At 35.5% G+C, this 21,378-nt stretch overlaps 10 protein-coding genes and 1 non-coding gene across 11 annotated transcripts; 7 read left to right on the forward strand and 4 right to left on the reverse strand.

The window, feature by feature from the left end:
• Positions 1-664: 664 nt before the first annotated feature.
• Positions 665-2,773, forward strand: GAL10 (bifunctional UDP-glucose 4-epimerase/aldose 1-epimerase; the record flags this gene model as incomplete). The annotated part of the gene is made up of 1 exon (XM_003957926.1): positions 665-2,773. The coding sequence occupies one exon, from the start codon at positions 665-667 to the stop codon at positions 2,771-2,773; it is 2,109 nt and encodes a 702-aa protein (XP_003957975.1).
• Positions 2,774-3,555: 782 nt separating this feature from the next.
• KAFR0Ftrna16S lies at positions 3,556-3,637 on the forward strand. The gene has a single exon. It is a non-coding gene; the product is annotated as a tRNA-Ser (tRNA).
• A 179-nt stretch (positions 3,638-3,816) lies between these two features.
• RPT2 (proteasome regulatory particle base subunit RPT2) lies at positions 3,817-5,127 on the forward strand (the record flags this gene model as incomplete). The annotated part of the gene is made up of 1 exon (XM_003957927.1): positions 3,817-5,127. The coding sequence occupies one exon, from the start codon at positions 3,817-3,819 to the stop codon at positions 5,125-5,127; it is 1,311 nt and encodes a 436-aa protein (XP_003957976.1).
• A 394-nt stretch (positions 5,128-5,521) lies between these two features.
• PTC1 (type 2C protein phosphatase PTC1) lies at positions 5,522-6,379 on the forward strand (the record flags this gene model as incomplete). The annotated part of the gene is made up of 1 exon (XM_003957928.1): positions 5,522-6,379. One exon carries the CDS (start codon positions 5,522-5,524, stop codon positions 6,377-6,379), a length of 858 nt encoding a protein of 285 aa, XP_003957977.1.
• An 84-nt stretch (positions 6,380-6,463) lies between these two features.
• On the reverse strand, positions 6,464-7,585 carry MED2 (Med2p; the record flags this gene model as incomplete). Its single annotated transcript, XM_003957929.1, has 1 exon — positions 6,464-7,585. The coding sequence occupies one exon, from the start codon at positions 7,583-7,585 to the stop codon at positions 6,464-6,466; it is 1,122 nt and encodes a 373-aa protein (XP_003957978.1).
• Positions 7,586-8,890: 1,305 nt separating this feature from the next.
• Positions 8,891-9,205, forward strand: ECM15 (Ecm15p; the record flags this gene model as incomplete). The annotated part of the gene is made up of 1 exon (XM_003957930.1): positions 8,891-9,205. One exon carries the CDS (start codon positions 8,891-8,893, stop codon positions 9,203-9,205), a length of 315 nt encoding a protein of 104 aa, XP_003957979.1.
• Positions 9,206-9,451: 246 nt separating this feature from the next.
• Positions 9,452-9,847, reverse strand: KAFR0F02480 (uncharacterized protein; the record flags this gene model as incomplete). Its single annotated transcript, XM_003957931.1, has 1 exon — positions 9,452-9,847. The coding sequence occupies one exon, from the start codon at positions 9,845-9,847 to the stop codon at positions 9,452-9,454; it is 396 nt and encodes a 131-aa protein (XP_003957980.1).
• A 666-nt stretch (positions 9,848-10,513) lies between these two features.
• On the forward strand, positions 10,514-10,912 carry KAFR0F02490 (histone H2A; the record flags this gene model as incomplete). Its single annotated transcript, XM_003957932.1, has 1 exon — positions 10,514-10,912. The coding sequence occupies one exon, from the start codon at positions 10,514-10,516 to the stop codon at positions 10,910-10,912; it is 399 nt and encodes a 132-aa protein (XP_003957981.1).
• Positions 10,913-11,062: 150 nt separating this feature from the next.
• Positions 11,063-12,463, reverse strand: RMD1 (Rmd1p; the record flags this gene model as incomplete). The annotated part of the gene is made up of 1 exon (XM_003957933.1): positions 11,063-12,463. One exon carries the CDS (start codon positions 12,461-12,463, stop codon positions 11,063-11,065), a length of 1,401 nt encoding a protein of 466 aa, XP_003957982.1.
• A 324-nt stretch (positions 12,464-12,787) lies between these two features.
• On the forward strand, positions 12,788-13,471 carry NHP10 (Nhp10p; the record flags this gene model as incomplete). The annotated part of the gene is made up of 1 exon (XM_003957934.1): positions 12,788-13,471. The coding sequence occupies one exon, from the start codon at positions 12,788-12,790 to the stop codon at positions 13,469-13,471; it is 684 nt and encodes a 227-aa protein (XP_003957983.1).
• A 201-nt stretch (positions 13,472-13,672) lies between these two features.
• On the reverse strand, positions 13,673-21,121 carry UTP20 (Utp20p; the record flags this gene model as incomplete). The annotated part of the gene is made up of 1 exon (XM_003957935.1): positions 13,673-21,121. One exon carries the CDS (start codon positions 21,119-21,121, stop codon positions 13,673-13,675), a length of 7,449 nt encoding a protein of 2,482 aa, XP_003957984.1.
• Between the last annotated feature and the right edge of the window lie 257 nt (positions 21,122-21,378).

Below are 21,378 nucleotides of genomic sequence, written 5' to 3' on the forward strand. Positions count from 1 at the left end.
CTGTAGATACGAAAACAAGTTACTCGGAGCACTCGCTACCATAAAGTGTGGGGTAAGATTCGGGAGGGACAGGGCCACAAGCAGTACTTTCGAACAAGCAATGGTACTACAGAATAAACGTCGGAAGACTGTGTCCCATGGCCAGTTCGAAAACTGTTCCTACTTCGAAGTACTGCAAAGTTGACAGGATCGAAAGAATAAACAAAGACGAAAAAGCAAAAAAAAGAAACCACAGACATGGAGTTGTGCTACCTTGCCCCACTACCATTTTCTGCACTACGGCATCACTTGGGTAGTTTTATAATGTTTGTTGGCTAGTGCCCCTTCCTGTCACTCATCAATTCAAGAGCTCTGTAAAGTCCAGCATCGGGAAGGCCACGGACCACATCCCTCCGAATCATAGTAATTTCAATCGGACGACAACTTTCCGAACATAAAAAAGGAACCAAGTTCCTAAGAAGTTATTCTCTCGAAACAAGGCAAAAAATCTGTTGATGCATAATCGTTTTCATTATCCGTCTTTAATAGAATGGTAAATTCCATATAAATAGAAGGGGCTCTTTTTAACATGTCTCTTTATTGGAATGACTATTTAAGTGTAGTCAGCACTGACAGGTATTGTCAAATAAAGCAACAAAAAAATATCAAAAAATAAATTACCAAAATGACTTTAAATGAATTTGGTTCTTCAAACGGTAAAACAGTTTTAGTTACCGGTGGTGCCGGTTACATTGGTTCACATACGGTTGTAGAACTTATTGAGAATGGATACGACTGTGTAATCGTCGACAATTTATCGAATTCTTCATATGAATCTGTTGCAAGATTAGAAGTTTTAACTAAACATCACATTCCGTTCTACCATGCTGATTTATGTGACCATGAAAAGTTAGAGACAGTATTCAAGGAAAATAAGATTGACTCAGTTATTCATTTCGCTGGTTTAAAAGCTGTTGGTGAATCCACTCAAATCCCATTAAAATATTACCACAACAATATCTTGGGTACTTTAGTCCTTTTGGAATTGATGCAGAAGTATGATGTCGAAAAATTCGTTTTCTCCTCCTCTGCTACTGTATACGGTGATGCTACAAGATTCCCTGATATGATTCCAATCCCAGAAGAATGTCCATTAGGTCCAACAAACCCTTACGGTAACACCAAATACACTATTGAAAAGATTCTAAATGATTTATACAACAGTCAAACCGATCTTTGGAAGTTTGCCATTTTACGTTACTTCAACCCAATAGGTGCACATCCATCTGGTTTAATTGGTGAAGATCCATTAGGTATTCCAAACAACTTATTACCTTACATGGCGCAAGTGGCTGTTGGTAGACGCGAAAAATTAAATATCTTCGGTAACGATTACGAAACTAGAGATGGTACTCCAATCAGAGATTACATCCACGTCGTCGATTTGGCCAAGGGTCACATTGCAGCTTTGAAGTACTTAGACAATCATGAAAATAAGAATAAGACTGGTATCTGCCGTGAATGGAACTTGGGTTCTGGTAAAGGTTCTACCGTTTTTGAAGTTTACCGTGCTTTCTGTGATGCCTGTGGTGAAGATATCCCATACGAAGTTACTGGTAGAAGAGCTGGTGATGTCTTAAACTTAACCGCTAAGCCAGACAGAGCTAAGGAAGAACTACAGTGGCAAACGGAGTTGGATGTTGAAGTCGCTTGCCGTGACTTATGGAAATGGACCACTGATAATCCATTCGGTTATCAGTTGAATGGTATTGAATCTACCTTTGCAAGTCCAGAAAACAAATACAATGCTAGATTTGTTACGATCGGTGCTGGTTCCAAGTTTCAAGCAACTTTAGCGAACTTAGGTGCTACTATAGTAGACATGAAGGTTGATGGACAATCTGTTGTTATAGGTTATAAAGATGAAGCTGGCTACAATTGCGGTCCAAGCTCATGTTATATTGGTGCTACTATTGGTAGATATGCTAATCGTATCGCACATGGTAAATTCCAAATGAACGGTGAAAAGTATAACTTAACTATTAATAATGGTGTTAACACAAACCATGGTGGTCTTGGCTCTTTCCATATCAAGAGATTCTTAGGTCCTTTAGTCAAGAATCCATCTAAGGGTGTATACACAGCTGAATATATGCTCATTGATAAGGATCAAGACACTGAATTCCCAGGTGATTTAGAAGTTGATGTTTTATATACCTTAAATGTCGAAGAGAAGTCTTTAAAGATTGAATACCATGCTACAGTAGACGGTAAGGCAACCCCACTCAACATGACTAACCACACATACTTCAACTTGAATAAGGTCAATAATCCATACATCACTGGAACAGAATTACAAGTTATTAATGACAGATCCATTGATGTGGATGAAAACACAATTCCAACAGGTAAGATCATCACAAGAGAAATAAAAACATTCAAAGATGAACAAGCTACAATATTAGGTCCTCAAGAACCCAAGTATGACCATTGCTATGTTGTCGATGAACACAAGGTTCCGGCTGGCCCAGATACCATTAAAGACGGTACCTTGACTGTTGTTGCAAGAGCATACCATCCTGAATCTAAAATTGGTTTAGAAGTCTCCACAACCGAACCTTCTTATCAAGTTTACACTGCAGACTGGTTAGAGGCTGGCTACTTGCCAAGACAAGGTTTCGCCGTTGAACCAGGTAGATATGTTGATGCTGTTAACGACGAAAGATACAAGAGATGTGTTACCTTGAATCCTGGTGAAACCTTCGGCTCTGAGATTGTCTTTAGATTTTACTAATTTCAAGAAATTATGAACTGCCCTTATGCCATTTTATGATAAAAAGAAAATAATAAATAACTACGTAACTTTTATATTATAAATGTTCCAAAACGATAAAAGGACTTTTTCAACTTTGTCTTGATTAGATGCATTTTTGCCGTAAGTGAAACTTGTGTGATGTCTACTATGACACTTATCAGCGCGCTTGTTACAATTTTGGACCAGCGGTACATGTTTTTAGTTTCAAGCTGTTTCTCAGGCACAAACTGAAACTCTTGTCCATTCAATTCTGGGGCTCACGGGAAAAAATCTAGGCTCCCAATTTAGTTTTGCACTTCCACTTTTTAGCTTATCATTCTTTGCTGGCAGCCTGTTTGATAATACACATTTCTTCTGTCAAATCTAGAACAAGCATCACCTGAATAATCTTGTATTCTCTGAATAGATGCAGCATATAAAGTTCCTAAAATCAGGATTTTGAATTTAGGTAAGATATTTTGGTGGAATAAACTATGCGACATGGAAATAGTTATTGGTGGTCTTCATTTAGGTTCTATATAAGGTGTTTCGAGTCGGTCAACTCGTTAGTACAATCCTCAGAAAGTACCGCATTACCTTCTCCACAAAAAAATCATTTTTAATTCAAAAATAGATCCATTTCTATCTCATAGCACTCAAAGATATCTAAATAAGTTCGTTCTTCATGTGCCCTGAGTTGTGCATTGAGTGCTGATTAAAAGAGTGGAGTATATTTTTATATTCTTATAAGGATCAAATTTTCAAAGAAACTGGAAAAGTATGGCAACTTGGCCGAGTGGTTAAGGCGAAAGATTAGAAATCTTTTGGGCTCTGCCCGCGCAGGTTCGAGTCCTGCAGTTGTCGTTATATTTTTCATTATTTTTTTTCTTGCGATTACGATGGTATTTTTCATAGCATCAACTATTTTCCTTATTTGAAAGAACGGTGGCAAAATATTAGTTTACAAATACTATAAGGATAAGTGAGCGAAAGTAGTGTGATCAAAGCACAAAAAGTATTGAAATCAAGTAGCATAAACGAGCATGGGTCAAGGAGTCTCTTCAGGACAAGATAAAAAGAAGAAGAAAGATAATCAAAAGCCAAAATATGAACCTCCGGTTCAAGCAAAATTTGGACGTAAGAAGAGAAAAGGTGGTCCTGCCACAGCTGAAAAGTTACCAAATATTTCTCCCACCACGCGTTGTAAATTAAAGCTATTGAGAATGGAAAGAATTAAAGATCATTTGCTGTTAGAAGAAGAGTTTGTATCGAACTCTGAGATCTTAAAACCTTTTGAAAAGAAGCAAGAAGATGAAAAGAAACAATTACAAGAAATAAGAGGAAACCCACTAAGTATTGGTACCTTGGAAGAAATCATTGATGATGATCACGCCATCGTGACGAGTCCAACCATGCCAGATTATTATGTTTCGATTTTATCATTTGTCGACAAAGAACTGTTGGAGCCTGGCTGTTCCGTTTTACTTCATCACAAGACTATGTCAATTGTTGGCGTACTTCAAGATGATGCCGATCCAATGGTTTCTGTAATGAAAATCGATAAATCACCTACCGAGTCGTATAGTGACATCGGTGGTTTAGAATCGCAAATTCAAGAAATAAAGGAATCAGTTGAATTACCATTGACGCATCCAGAATTGTACGAAGAAATGGGTATCAAGCCACCTAAGGGTGTTATTCTTTATGGTGCACCAGGTACGGGTAAAACCTTGTTGGCCAAGGCCGTTGCAAATCAGACATCAGCCACTTTCTTAAGAATTGTGGGTTCAGAATTGATTCAAAAGTATCTTGGTGATGGTCCAAGGCTCTGTAGGCAGATATTCAAAGTTGCTGCAGAAAATGCACCAAGTATTGTTTTTATAGATGAAATTGATGCAATTGGTACTAAGAGATACGATTCAAATAGTGGTGGTGAGAGAGAAATTCAAAGAACTATGTTAGAATTACTGAATCAACTAGATGGTTTCGATGATAGGGGTGATGTTAAAGTTATTATGGCCACAAATAAAATTGAAACTTTAGATCCTGCATTGATTAGACCTGGTAGAATTGACCGTAAGATACTTTTCGAAAATCCAGATTTATCTACAAAGAGAAAAATTCTCGGAATTCATACCTCTAAAATGAATCTAAGCTCAGATGTAGACTTGGAAAAACTAGTGACCAGTAAAGATGACTTATCTGGTGCCGATATTCAAGCAATGTGTACAGAGGCAGGTTTACTTGCGCTAAGAGAAAGAAGAATGCAAGTAACGTCTGAGGATTTTGAACAAGCAAAGGAAAGAGTATTAAAGAACAAGGTTGAAGAGAACTTAGAAGGTCTATACTTATAATGTTAGAGGTCGTTTATATATATAATCAACTACAATAGGTCTTTCACATTTCATTTGTATTAAACATGCGTATTCACGTGACTACTAATTTTTTAATACGTTTTTTTTCCGGAAGGCTTCTTGTAGAGTTTAAAAATAGCATTGGAAATTGATGAAACTCAAAAAACGCCCATTATAAAGTGTGTAATAACAATATTAGTACATTTAAACCCTCGGTTTGAAACTAGCTGTCAATTTGTGTCATCAATTATCCACAGAACATTCAATCGACATTAAATTTAGTCATAATACTGTCGATTTTTTTTAATTACTCGATTCCTATTCCAAAGTAAGGTAATCACTATTCTGGAGTAACTTCTTAACAAACGTGAAGCTGTTTAAGCAAGTTGATAACATGGAACAAAATAAGAACGATCTCAGTGGACAAGAGATAAATGAAACTTCTCCCTGCGAAGTTACGTATAAGGTTGGTGTTGCCGAAAATAAAAATTCAAAGTTTCGTACTACTATGGAGGATGTTCATACATACGTCAAAAATTTTGCATCAAGGTTAGACTGGGGATATTTTGCAATATTTGATGGACATGCTGGTTTCCAGGCATCCAAATGGTGTGGTTCAAATCTACATACCATTGTTGAGAAAAAATTATTGGAAGATGAAACTAAAGATGTCAGAGAAGTACTCAATGAATCGTTTGTAATTGCCGATGAGCATATCAACAATAAATTACAAGGTAATAGTGGTTGTACTGCGGCTGTCTGTGTCTTACGGTGGGAATTACCAGACACCTTGGCAAATGATGTTGTTGAACTTAGTCAGTATCGAAGGAAGTTATATACAGCGAACGTGGGCGATTCAAGGATAATCCTGTACAGAGATGGACATAGTGTGAGATTAACCTATGATCATAAGGCGTCCGACTTATTGGAGATGCAAAGAGTGGAGCAAGCGGGTGGTCTCATAATGAAAAGTAGGGTTAATGGTATGTTAGCCGTAACAAGATCACTAGGTGACAAATTTTTTGATAGTTTAGTGGTAGGAAATCCGTTCACAACAAGTATAGAAATAACAAAGGAGGATGCATTTTTGATCATAGCTTGCGATGGACTTTGGGATGTGATCGATGATCAGGAAGCATGCAACCTAATTAAAGACGTAACCGATCCCGATCAGGCAGCTAAGATTCTAGTCAGATACGCTTTAGAACATGGAACGACAGATAATGTCACGGTAATGGTTGTTCTACTTTGACACAATTTTTTTTATTACCATAAATCATTTGCAGCATATTATATGCCTTTGTATTATAAAGAAAAAGGGTTGTTAGAGTTACACCTATATACTGAAATTATTTAAATCCAGATCATTTGAATCGCCTTGTCCCGTATTTGACCAGTCTATATTCAAGTCGTTAATATCATTCAAAGTCAAGTAGTCTTCGCCATTATCTTGTAAAGAATCTAATCCATTCGTTAGATCACTTGGATTGTTATTATCATTATTTGCACTCAAACCAAGAGAATTTGAGATATTTGTATCCATATTATTTCCTGTAGTATCCTTTGTAGTATTGTTGTTATCAAAAGTGTTCGTACCGAAATTTGAGTTATCTAGATCAGTAAACATATCAATATCCAGGTTATCCAAGTCAGAAAACATTTGTAATGGTTGTTGTTGTTGCTGTTGTTCTTTTTGTTGCTGTTGTTCTTTTTGTTGCTGCAATTGATCCGGTTGTTGCAATGTGGTAGAATTGTCATTAGTAATATTGCTACTTGGTTGTTGCTGTTGGTTTGTAGGCTGGTTAGGTTGAGTCATTAATAAATCCGGAATGTCACTTGGGACTTTTAATAAGCTGGATGGTTCATTAAATGAGGATAATAAGTCATTATTTTTATCAGTTTGAGTTTGTAAATTATCATCAAAATCAAGTTTAACATCACCCATGAGGTTTAATTCATCTTCTTGTTCTTGAATTTTCTTCCTTTTCAACTCATCATCTGCTTCTAACTGTTTCTTTTTCTTTAATTCTTCTTCTTCTAGTTGTTTCTTTCTTCTTAATTCTTCTTCTTGTTGCAACTGTTTCTTCCTTCTCAAGACTTCTTCTTCCTGTTTTATTTGTATCTGTCTTTCTGTTCCAATTTCAGTCAGCTGAACAATGTAATTCGAAGTATTAGCCAAAGTTATATCAATATCGTCCAATATACTATGGAATGTATGAATCTTATCTTTTAATTGACGTTGTTGGTTTATATTGAAGCCACTTACTATTGAGTTACTGAGTTGTATCGTCTTCAGTTGTTCTTGGACTATCATTTCTGAACTTAATTTCAAGATATCATCTAAACATGAAGTTAACCTGTTCCTTTCATACTTTAAAGTCACAGATTCTGAGTCTTCGAACAGAGTACCGTTGTGAATACTATTAGTAGAGGCTGTAGTGGCACTCTTAGCTACCATTATTGATTTATATATAGCTTGAATAGACCTGTATTGGGCTAAAATGATGGGTATAATAATGGTATATGACTGAGTGATGTTTTATAAGTACTTTACGAATTCTAAATTTTGCTTTTTTCCTATCGCCTTGCAGGTTTGAAATTGATGATGTAAAAGAAATGCACATAGAATAAAAGTCAGTAATAAAGGAATGGCTTTGTAAAAGGTTGATGATTTTTTGAGAGAAATCGTTTGAGGATTGGATTGACTTGATTGGTGGGTGATGTTTAGATTGAACCAACTTGTTTTTCTTTATCTTGATTTGCTTTCAGTGCAAGGGAATCTTACATTGGTCTCTTTCCAAGTTAAGAAAATATAGAGTGTATGGCAATATTAGGCGTTAATCTTGATCTGTAGCATGCAGTTCTGTGTGGCTTATGGACTTTGGTATGAATTCTCTTTTGGCATTTTTTGTTTAATGTTTACGTTAGGAGACTGCTAATTTCGGTATATAAGCAGAATACAAGACAATGTCACAAGAAGAAAGCAATGTAAATAAAAAAATATACGTAAGTGTGTGCCTATATATTTTGAGAATATAACTTTCCTGATTCAACACCAAAGGCTTTTTGAGGGACGATAAGTTACATTAAAGACGCCAGAGTCCTCATTCTAGGAGAATTTGCCATTGCGAGTATTCGGTCGTCTGTTGAACGGTATGACGCAAAGGTTTCCTGTCATAACTGAACAATTGCATGGAAAAAATCAACTAACAATTGGAAGTAAAATTACAGTAATCTTAATTGTAGCAATGTCCCGGACTACGAATGGAGATATGCATTGCGTTTCCATACAAGATTGTCTATTAGTCGAACTTTGCAGAGAGATGAATCTACATTGTATGCTAAAGGAATAGTTGCTTTTATAACACCTGGAAGAAGTCTCCTTCTCTCACTAGAACTAATTTAGAGAGTGTTAAAAATGGTGGAAAATCTACTGACGCAAGTGACAGATACAAACAGAATGCATTACGTTTTTTCGAAAAATAAAAAAAAAAGGTTGACTTACCAAGTGATTGACCTTTTAATATTCTCTAGATACTCAACAAAGTATTAAAATGACTATAAAAACCTTCGTTAACCTTTCACCATTTTGCATATTTTTGGTTAAATGAACTGAATTTCTAAGGTCTCACCCGGATTCCTCCCGTTTAATTACGGGAAAAATTAAAAATTGTATAACAAAATGACAGGGATATGACAGGATTAGATGACATTTGTGGTTGATTCTACAAGACAAACAATATAATACTTGGAGAGAAACAATATGGCAAAAGTTCCTTGTTTAGCAGATGTTTGTATGGTTCCAATTGGTACGAACTCAGCAAGTGTTTCCGATTTTGTTACTTTAATTGAAAGAAAAATACGTGAAAGCCCATTAAAGAGCACATTACACAGTGCTGGTACCACAATTGAAGGTCCCTGGGATGAAGTAATGTCTCTTATTGGAGAAATCCATGAATATGCACATGCAAATGGATACGTAAGAATTCAATCTGATATCAGAATCGGTACAAGAACTGATAAAGTGCAAACTGCACAAGATAAAATTGATGTAGTACTTAAGAAACTAAATCAATAGAAAGCTGTTTTGAAAAAGTAGTTTTTATGCCCTAATATTACAAAAATATATAATCATATTATATATCTCTTTGGTGGAAAAAAAAAAGTTATTTACTGATATGATTCCATTTCTCATTTCCCTTTCCCTCCATCAGAAGTGTTTATTTTTTTTCTCATATTACTGTTATTCCCAATCTTTAAATTTGAGTGAATGTTAAAAAATTATAATTCCCATAAAATCAATTTAATGATTTTTTTTATTCATCTAAGCTTGAGTGGAAGAAGAGTACTTGGTGACAGCTCTAGTACCTTCAGAGACGGCGTGCTTAGCTAATTCACCTGGTAAGATTAATCTAACAGCAGTTTGGATTTCTCTAGCAGAGATGGTAGATTTCTTGTTGTAAGCAGCTAACTTAGAAGCTTCAGTAGCGATTCTCTCAAAGATATCGTTAACGAAAGAGTTTAAGATAGACATAGATTTTTGTGAGATACCGGTATCTGGATGAGTTTGCTTTAAAACTTTGTAGATGTATGAAGAGTAAGTTTCCTTTCTAGCCTTAGTTCTCTTCTTAGCTTCGACGCCAGAAGCGGTCTTCTTGGCAGCTGGTTTCTTTTCAGCTGGGGCTTTGGAAGCAGGTTTCTTTTCAGCGGCACTAGACATTATTGATTGATTAATTTGGTGATGATTTATTATCTTGAGAAGATATTACTGTTTCTTCCAGTTGATCATTTAGCTTGTATTCCCTTTATATATAAATAAAAGTGTCCTATTGAGAACCGCGGATAGCTTGTAATTATTTTTTTTGACTTTTCGCGTTAGACGCGGGCGGCGCGCTGTTCCAGGAGTTTCGCAAGGGCACGCAGCTGCATAATGCGCGAAATTTCTGGAACGGGCCTCCTCTCTCTCTCTGCGAAAAACAAAAAAAAAAAGCGAACGGCGGTTAAAGTCTTTCCCTCGCGGACAAAAGTCCCGCAGAAAGAACGAAAAAAAAGATTGACGGCTGCGAAGTTTTTGGAACAGCAAGTGCTGTTGTGCGAAATTGCTGGAACGGGGGGGTTCCAAAATCGAATATTCTGTGCTCAATGGTACGCTGGACTCTGCGAAACTGTGAGAATAACAAATTGACCCAAAATTTGTTAAAATCTTCCTACAGTAAATTCATCAACATAAAATATAAAGTGTATATATATATATAAGGGAACTATTTCATCTGTCATCAAGACATGTTTGGTATCTCTTCTCTCGAAGACTATTATATATTGGATATTATTCTTTAATAATAACATCAATTTACAAATAAATTACAAGTAATAATAAAATCATACAATGTCCGGTGGTAAAGGTGGTAAAGCTGGTTCAGCTGCTAAAGCTTCTCAATCAAGATCTGCTAAGGCTGGTTTAACTTTCCCAGTCGGTAGAGTTCACAGATTATTAAGAAGAGGTAATTACGCTCAAAGAATTGGTTCTGGTGCTCCAGTCTATTTAACCGCTGTCTTGGAATATTTAGCTGCTGAAATTTTAGAATTAGCTGGTAACGCTGCTAGAGATAACAAGAAGACTAGAATCATTCCAAGACATTTACAATTAGCTATCAGAAATGATGACGAATTGAATAAATTATTAGGTAACGTCACCATCGCTCAAGGTGGTGTCTTACCAAATATTCATCAAAACTTATTACCAAAAAAATCTGCTAAGCCAGGTAAAGCATCTCAAGAATTGTAATCTTAATAACATATTTCATGATATTCATAAATTTTTTCATTGGGTTTTTCTTTTTAATTAAAGATATTTAAGGTTTTTGTATATAGGCTAATAGTAAACAATTTTAAAAATTCATATCTATTATTATCATTATTTCTCATTATGCATATATTATCTCTTATTAGCTATCATATCAACAGCGATATTTATAACAGAAATTAAAACTTCTACTCCAACAAGTATTATTACAATAAATTCCAAATATTCTTCCTGTGAATGACCTAATTGCTCTTTTAACATTTGTAAAAGATCAGAAACTACTTCTAGTCTTTGGTTCAATAATTCCACCCTTTGATTTATTTCTAAATAACCTCTGGTGGCTTGATAAATTGGTTCCAATTGTGGCTCAGACCACATAATATCGGGTGAATCTAATACAGATCCATGCAAATTTATATTAATACGAAGAATAAATAATTCTCCAATACTCCTCATGATATCTTCTTTGCTCATAGAAACTTTACCACTAGAGGCAATCTGTTGCGGTATATCTTCCGTATCTTCAATTGTATTATCAACTAATTCTTCAAATAATGAAATCTTAACACTTTGTGCAATGGCATGGGATATTGATAACTTTGTCATATAGTTAGATCCATTCCTCAATGTAATAAAATCATTATAGATTCTTGGCTGGTAACTTTGCGTGACATAATAATTAAACTCTTCCACTTGAACGTCTTCTTCTGCTAATTTTTCCTTCTCAAACCTTTCAATATCATTTAGAAATGCCTTCTCCTCTCTTTCTGTAAACCCCCACATAACTATAACACCATATTCGAATATAAATAAATCAGGTTGTTTATCGCTGACGTTAATTTCTCCACCTTCGTCATCCAATCTAATTAGATCATCATGTGCAAATCTTTTATCCCCCCTCCAATCATTATAAATAAACGGAGTAAAAAGACATTCATCAAATAATTTGGGATGTGTAAAATGTATTTTCTTGGAGTTTTTAATCCATCTGATCAACTCTCTCATATTATAACTACTCGCTGTACAATATGCAGTACATCTAGGTAACAAATGTCTATGCGCTTTACCTAATTTCTGAGCATCGATCCTTGCAGGTTTATCTTTAATTCTATTCACCTGAGAATAGACTTCTCTGTCTTCATCATTGACGGTAATCCCAGAATCAATACTACTCTCTTTTGCAAAGGCCTCCTCAGGTAGCAGTTTCAATTTTTGTGCTGTTCTTGACGTTCTTTGTGCACCCACCCTACTATTGGGCTTAGTATGAAATCTAGAAGAACCTGTAGAATCTGACTGACTTGCCCCGATTTGAGTCAACGTCTCATCCTTTGTGGGTTTTGGGATATATTTCAATTTCTTTTCAGATTGCATACTGGCCGGATGTTCATTTTCTAACAGTGGCTGTCGTTCGTTATCACTGACAATATTACCATCGGGGATAGCATCTCCCTCTTTCAAAATATTCGTACTATCCTTATAATTATTATTAATACCTTTAAGATTATTAATACTACCCGTACTTTCACTATTCATTGCAAATATCGTATCAGCTCCATATAAGTTATCTTTATAAGACCAATTAATTACTCCACACGTTCTTTTCAGGTGCTTCTCACTATTTGTAGAAACTTCTAATGATAACCTTCAACTAATTTTGATTTCCTTTATATTAACGGTATTTGGAAAATTAATTTTTTGGGAAGCGGGCGAGAATGATGAAAAGATATATATCTAGCAGCAATAAAAACAAAGTCGAAATTATCGAAAATTTATAGCTAAGGATATTACACTTCTAGGTTGGCTTCATAGTTGTAACAAGGGACATTACCATAATCATTGTAATAATAGAAGAGAGAGATGGCATCAAAAAATGAAGAAGTGATACAAAATGCATCCGATAATGACCTAAAGAGGAAAATTGATGAGTTAAAATCAAGAAATGAAACGTTGGGTTTAGCTATACAGAGGTCAAGACACTCTGTTAAAAGATTGAAACTAGAATATGGTGTATTGCTAGAAAGACTGGAATCAAGAGTCGATTTGGATCCAGAACTTCGCTTTGAAAACCCACTACCAAATTTATCATCTTTTAGAGACCAATTAATGAATAAACCATTGAAGAGGTCAAAAGGTAAAAGACAAAGAGCAAAAGAAAGAGACCCAAACATGCCAAAAAGACCTACTAACGCCTATTTGATCTATTGTGAGATGAATAAAGAAAAAATTAGGGAAAATGGTTCTTTAGATGTCACAAGAGATTTAGCTGAAGGTTGGAAAAATTTGGACGAAAGTGGGAGACTTCCTTATTATGAGCTTTATAATGAAGATAGGGAACGATATCAGAAGGAAATGAAAATCTACAATGAAAATTTAAAGAGTAAAAGTGAAATTGAAATAAAAAATGATGAAAACGAAAAACTACCTGGAGAAGAGGATGAAGTCGAAGAAGAAGTTGAGGAAGATGACACTGAAGTCGGCCAAAATGGGAAAGAACCAAAAAAACATTTTACAAGCAACGAAAATGATGCTATAACCCTATAGAAACATGTTGTTTTATACCTATTTAAGCAGGATACATTCCATTTAGCATATTAAACATATAGCCTTGTTTCTTCCTTCATTTCAATTTGATTTGTCGATATATTTTAAAAATATATAATTTTTAATTAATTTACAAATAGTGTACATGTGAATGAGGCATATAATATTCTACAATCTATAATAGAGTGTCATCAAATTCTTTTAAACTCTCTTCTTTTTATTTCTTCTTTGATAGAAACCACTGTCGTCTCTCTCATGCTTACGTTTCTCTCTGGATCTTACATGCTTTTTTATCTTTTTTTGAGCTGCAATATCAGGTGCATTAACAGCCAGAATAGATCTCTTTGCTTTTCTTTCTTGTCTTCTTTCTATAACTACTTGTTTCACGTTTGCATAGGCCGTAGTGAATTCGGGAACTGACAGTTTTGATTCAAGCATCTGTAAACATTCTTGACTTACTTTATTCAATTCTTCTTCATCGTCATTTAATTGTCGACTATCAGTTTCAAGATACATGTAGAGCGCCAAAAGAATCTTTTCTGCTTCTTGCTTAATTTGTTCAGTGGATAGTATTTGGAGTAAAAATATGAATAATTGGATACCTGACTTCTTTGACATGAGGGAATCAGCTGGATTTTCTTGACTTCTTATAAGTGCTGAAGTTCTTGTAACCATATAATCGATTGCATTCAAATAATTAGAAGTAGAAGATTCGCTAACAATATATTCAGTTTGATTTTCAGACCAGAGCTTAGCAATTTGGACTAATGTCTTGACACATATAGTAGCCAAACCCTCCGAAATTGACGGTGCGCTGAGTTGACGAATTAATCTGGATGATATATTTTGTATTTCCGCATTGTTGAAAGGCTCTTCGAATTTATCGATATTATTAAACAAATCGTTGACAATTTGACTAGCAATTTGTCGAACCCACATATGTGGATACAGGAGACATCCCAGCACGTTTTGCCAGATGGATTTATAGCCCTTTTCGAACATGAATTCTTTTTTACTATAGAAAACTGTGAAATCATTTAGAGCAGTATAAATAAGATCCCACTGAGTCTCTGATCCGGCATCAGTTTCAGATAAAACGCCCTTAATTCGGTTCAAAGCTAGCACATTAAATTCTTCATCTTCCTGGAAATCAACGCTAGATATATAAATCTTGTGAATTCTTAAACCTAAATTCAAAAAAGCGGGTTTATCTTCTTGCTTCAACCATGCTGTTAAATATTTTTTGATCACGACGAGATCTCCGTTACTTAATTTGTTAAATAAGGCAGAAAGTAGAAGAGTTGCCATTTCACGACATTTTGAAGAGTCATCACTGAGTGATAAGTTTGCCAGGGAAAGGAAAAATGAAGAAGACAGTCTTGATAATAGATCTGGACTTGCTTTGATAATGATAAGGTTGATCAATTCCAATATCGATTGCTTACCTTCCTGAGAAGGATATTGTAAATTATCTACCATAAACTTGAACTGCTTTTCTAATCGGCCTCTACTTTGGTCGTACTCCATTAAAAATTGAAAGTAGACACTCCTAGCGACATCACGAATTTCTTTTGAATGATTCGTAACCATGGTCTCTCTTACAACATTTATTACGTCATAAATCTCAGGCAGCATTATATGCTTTGAGACCAAAGCTTTCAAAAAGTTAAACGCCAGTCCTTGTTTACTTGGTTCATTTAGATCTGGTAAAATTCTACCGAGAACATAACTTAGAGCAGTATCTTTCAATTTTATATCTTTGTGGCGAATAAATGAAGAAAGGAACTTCAGACCGATCTGGCATAGTTCGCTGGAAGTGGATGGAGAATCTTTTATCAAGTTCAAAACTTTTCTTGCACCATTTTTGAAGATTGGCTCAGAATCATCAGAAAAGTCTAACTTCACCACAATAACAAGAAGACGAAGTGTGCTAATCAATACACCCTCATTTGCGGACAGCAAAGACTCCTTTAACACTGGGATAAATCCACCTACGTGAGAAACTTCTAACAGTCCACGATGCCTTGTCAAGACTGTGCGCAACAGATCTAGAGAAAACTTCTGAAGTGTATCCACTAACAGAGAGCTTTCTATTTGCACAATATGAGACTTTGCATTCAAGTTGACTAAAAAGAACTCCTCTGCTTCTGATCTAGACTTCGGCTGAACTTTTGAAGCCTTGCTATCCTTCTCAAATTGGGATTGTTGGAAAATTTCGTAACATAGGGAAAGGACTTCCTTAGAGGAAGAGGCACTGTTCCGATTCAAACCAAGGGTATATCTGCGCAGCAATTCCTCTAACTTATTTTGATTTTTTAGACCCATCCGTTCAGATAAAAGAGCCCTTACTGGTTGAAGTAACTCATTGAACATATTGAGAGAAATGTTAGCTGCAAGTATTTCACCAGTATCATAACTTTTATTGATTTTGACTTCTTTCATTTTTGTACGATAATTATCAGAATCTTTCTCTTGACCTGCAGATCCAAAAATATCTTCCATGATAATCTGGACAATCATACGAGCGGATTGGTCAAGGTCTGTATGCTGTAACTCCTCAGAAAGTGCCCTTAACAAGTGGTGAACAGTATAACTCAAAACATGTACTTGCGAACCTCTCTTCAAGGCAGATTTCAATTCTTTTATGATAAAAAATATGTAGTTTGGTCCTAGTGTAGTAGTTACCTTGGATAATGTAGTCCTTACTGATTCACGTAGTTCCTCTGACCTACTTCTTAAAATCTGACAAACTGATGTAAGAATACCTGGTAGTAAACTAACTGTATCTTCTTTTGATAAGCCCAGTATAAAGTTTACTAAGGCTTCTGTTAATGGAATCCGAGAAATGACAGTTTCTTCCTCTCGTTTTGCTAAAATATTGTTCAAAGTTGGATATATTTCATTTTTAACGAACTTTTCTGGATCGGATAAATTGCTTGGCACCTTCTTGATACCTCCCTTCACCACCCTAATTTCTCTTATGTCTTGCATGCTGTTTTTAAAGGACACGGAGATTTGATTCAGTAACAGCACTGCTGCCTTTAGATTATCCTCACCCTTTTTTACGATGAAAACATATCTACGAACCAGCGCTTTATATTGGTGCCAGTTTAATGCGTTAGACAAGGAGCCAATTGTAACAAGGGCCGTGTTTCCTAGATTTCTATATTTTTCCTCTGTCGAAAAAACATAATGCTCAGCAATTGGAAGTAGATAGTGAGCAATACTATTATCAGCAAGTTCATCTGCTACATCACCCAGTCTCTTAATTGCTCTTTGTCTACGATGTAGTTGGATGTGAGTAATATTTGAGAAGAAGTTGGCTTCTTCGTCACCATTGAAAAGTAATATACGCATATCGTTAAGAGATGTGAAATATTTGCTATTCTCAACAATATAAGCTAAAACTGAAATGTATTCAGCCTGAGACTCTTCGGTATTCCTTTTCAATGCGTCACGTATGGCAGGTAATAATGTATCCTTTACAATAGCCGCACACTGGGTACGTAAATCTTCAGAGTCTTTAGCATTCATATAATCGATAAACTTCTTTATTACATGGGCTGCATTTGTTCTAATTGCCAATTCTTCCTTGTCCTTTATGAAAAACAAACAAGTGCAAATGATGGGATACCATTCCAATACATTGAAGGAGTTATATGAGCCATCAATAAACTTTTTGAAGGCGGATAACATTTTTGGGAAATCGTACTCCTGGATACGTCTTGGAGAATATGAATTCAAGTCACATAGTAGTAAAGATACTTGCTTCATCTTTGGAAAACCCTCGCTAATGCTTAAGAATATGGAATTCAATGAACCTCTTAATTCCTTCTCGGAAAATGATTTATAGAGATTTGAAATTGCCTTATATAAAGGTTCAATATCATCCCAAGCACATTCGTATTCACGAGCCACGAGTGATATAACATCCAGAATATTTGCTATGTCCTTTCTGTCAACCTTTTTGAAATTATCTTCAACAATAACCAGCATTGAGTTTAGCAAATGTTGCCTCGTTTCATTGGATTGTATGTATCCTAGCTGAGCCATATTCAACAACAAGGCCACTGCAATCGAGTTTGTTTGGTTGTTAACAACATTCTTATACAATTTAGGAATGAGTTCTAAACATGCAGTTACAATGAGAGTAACGACTTCGACGTATTCACCATCAGAAGTTGGATTTTTCATAAACTCGTGAACACCATCTAAAATAGTAGCGACAACGGGCTCTTTCACATGCTCACTTGAAAGTGTACACATAAGAGCTTTCATTATGGAGTAGTCATCTCTATACAAGAATGGGTAGAATTCTTTATTCTTTGTCCAAAATACTACTAACTTCAAAATAGAAGAAACCTGCTGTAAGTTTTCATGGGCGAAAGTCTCTATACGAGGATCAATAATAACCTCATATATCTCCGAGACGTATTCATTCCATTGTACCCTGTCTCCTAAGTTTTGGAAAACGTCATTAAGACATTTAAGAGCCTTCTGTCTTAAATTTGCAGCCATTTTTAGTGTATAAGCTTCAGTCTCAGGGTCTAAGCTAACTGCATATGACACTGCAATAGAATACACAAGTGGACGTAGGGCGGATAAAATAGCATGTGGAACCTTCGAGCCTAATATACTTACAGTGGCGTCAAAAATAGTAACGAAACCGAGCAACTTTCTGACGGAAGCAAGTAAAACAGCCGAATCAGATACATGGTAGCCATTTTCAAAAAAATATTCATATTCGAAACGACTGTAACCAAGTGCCAAAAAGGCCGAAATGTGCTCTTCCTTCAAACTTGGCAGGACTGATAGAGCTGCAACCTTTCTGCTCTTCTTTAGCCCACTTGTGGATGCTGCCTGAACACGGCCGAAGAGGATGCGCAAAACATAAGGAATCAACTCATCCTCGTCAGCTTTATCGATAGCTTGATGACCCCCCTCAGAAAGGAATTTTGTAATTTCATCCTTGAACAGTGTATCATCTAATAGGTTCCTTAGGTTATCCTTATACTTGTTTATAACCGCAATTTTATAGCTAGAAATAGCAGAAAGCGCCAACTTTTGAGCCTCCGTATGACGGCTACCCAATATGTTCAGTAGTCTATTATAAAGTTCCTCACTCTTATAGATATGCTTCATATCAGAGAATTTTGCTACTATTTTGAGAAGCATATTTCTATCCTGCTCAGACCAAACCGCAGCTGAAAACTCATTAGATTCAAACAGTTCGTCCGATTCAATATCATTAAATAAAAATGGTACGAAGGATTGAGAGTTTTTTTCAGCCAAGTGAGGAATTGATAAAAGTAGCTTCAAGGACTGTGCTCTAACATGCTGAGGATATACAAATGAACCCCTCTTTTCCTTTAAATAGTTCACCATGGAACTGACATGCGAATGGTATTTGCTATGTATGGAGATGAAAGTTTCGATCGTTCCTTCTAGTCTTGGGATATGCGAAGACCACAGCACGATATCGCTGCTGGTATTGTCGATATGCTCATAATAATCTACTTCTTCATTGTTATCACTAATCGTTAAAAATTGCAACAATAAGGACCAGACCAAGGAGGTATCTCTTTTATAGATCAGAGGAATTATCTCTGATATACCGTCCCAGACGGGTGAGAAACGTACGGTTAATAAACCAAAAATATCTTTGATAAATGAAGTTATGACAATATTATCGTATGAATTTTGTGAAAAGTATGCTCCTAGATTTCTGATTCTAGTCGTAATATCACGAGCATTTTCCAAGGTTAAAGGGATCTGCTCAATAATCTTACACTCATTTAGTAGCTGAGGGATAGTTTGATTATTGATGTCAAAGATAGTGTATAGTAAATTCATGGTTTCATAACGTATAGAGCTGTTGGGAAGAGAAAAATTACTTGAAACCTCTGACAATAATGAAGAACACCTACCAATTTTAGTATTCAGCTCTTGTTTATCTTCAAATTTGGACAAAACCTTATTCAGACCTTTAATGAAAAATATACTTTTTCTGAACTCTGAAAACCTTGCAAGACATTCATATATTATTTCACCATATTCGCCTACGTTGCCACTTGAAAGACATTCAATAACTAGACCTAACACATCCCTTGAAAAATCATTCTCTAGAAAGGATGAGGACAAAATAAGCTTAGAAAGGTTTGATAATGCCGTGAAATCAATAGTTGTAGCCTGACGCATGAGAATCACCCTCCAATATATGTTATAGAACTCTTCTAAGGTCGTTATCTCAGAAATCGAGTGGAAATAAGATAGGATGGAAGAGACACATTCATGAGGAACAGAAACATTAATCTTATGGTGCAGTAGATTCTTTTCTTCCAGGTCTTGTATGAATAATGCCAGTTGTGGAGAGAACAACCCCCAATTATCATTAATGAACTGCTGCAAAAACCTGCCCCCATTCAAAGAGAATAATCGATCGCTCGATAATTCTAATGCCATACTCAAAAAGACCAAAAAATTGCTCTGATACTGATGCATGAAAAAATCAAAAATATCCCTATAGCATTTTGTTAAACTCTTAAGATCAGCATTACGTAGTATAATTGCGAAGAAAAAGCATACTTTACTGGGATTCAATTCTGAAATAAAAGATTTTTCAGCTATAATGTCACCAATAAACCATGTAATACTGTCCCAATTTGAAATTTTTCTCCCACTCTCGGCATACACGATAACAGAAAGAATCTGCATAACAGCATTTCTTTCATTTGTTAAATTACTCTTCAAAACATCAATCAAGCACTCGGTCACCGGTTCCATATTCTCAACAGTGGAGTGCTTTGAAATATTCATCCAAATATCACAGAACAGATTGACACATTGTTCATTTTCACTCATACGTAAAGCATCACTAGCCAAGACTCTTACTATAACCTGCGCTTTAGAGTGCAGAGCCCCAGGTGTCGTTGTTAAAGCCTCCGTAAACAAAGTCAAAAGCCCATCGTAAAAATGAGATTCTTGTTCACTTTGTAATCTCTGCAATACGTGAGATATAAAGTCAGAAAGGTTCCTTGAATTCGTCTTTCTAACCAAAAAAGATAATGCTTCAGCGGAAAATCGTGATATGTACTCTTTTGAATGTGATAGCAATGGGAATAGAATATCAAAGGTAGGTCTTAAATCATTACTCAAAATTCTTGAAAGATACTTGAACAAATATGCTAAACAATTGAATCCCCATTCAAATACATTCAGAGATTCAAGATCCGCTGCGGAATCTAATAAACCAATAAGTGCCAAGACCGCAGTTTTATAGAATTTCAAAAAATCAGGCCCCAAATCATGACAAAATTGAGCTAGTAAGTCCAGAAGCGGCTGTAAACACTTTTCATTTTGTTTCTTGATATATTCGAGTAATTTTTCGAAAATTATGTCCTGGTAATGGAGAATTTGTGGCAGTGTTTGTACCATAGGTTGTACTTCATAAGCAAATTCTGTAAAACCTGCACTTAAATTGATATCTTTCCAATGCTCAAAGGAAGCTAAAAAATGAGACGTTTCAACATAATCGTGTACTCTCTTTTCTAAATTATGGGCTGGCTCTATCTTCAAATCATCTATTCTTGCTTTAAATGAAGAATACCTATATCTCTTTTTGGTTTTGGTACTCACCTTTTGCTTAGCCATGATTCTCAAAACTTACAAAGATAGAGTATCGTAAAGGGAAATACCTATAAGAAAAAGCTAAACAAAATATGTCTTACTAATTAATTGCTTTGGATATGTACTTATAGAAATATCAGATATTTCATTATTTTAGCTCATCTCTAAAATTTTTCAGTGATGGGCCCGGTCGGGTCTAGTGGGCATTAACATTTCAAAAACCAATCTTTATTATATAACTATACACGAAATGATGATGGACCGAATAACAATTTGAAAAC

This window comes from Kazachstania africana, chromosome 6 (assembly GCF_000304475.1).
Source record: "Kazachstania africana CBS 2517 chromosome 6, complete genome".
Lineage (NCBI taxonomy): Eukaryota > Fungi > Ascomycota > Saccharomycetes > Saccharomycetales > Saccharomycetaceae > Kazachstania > Kazachstania africana.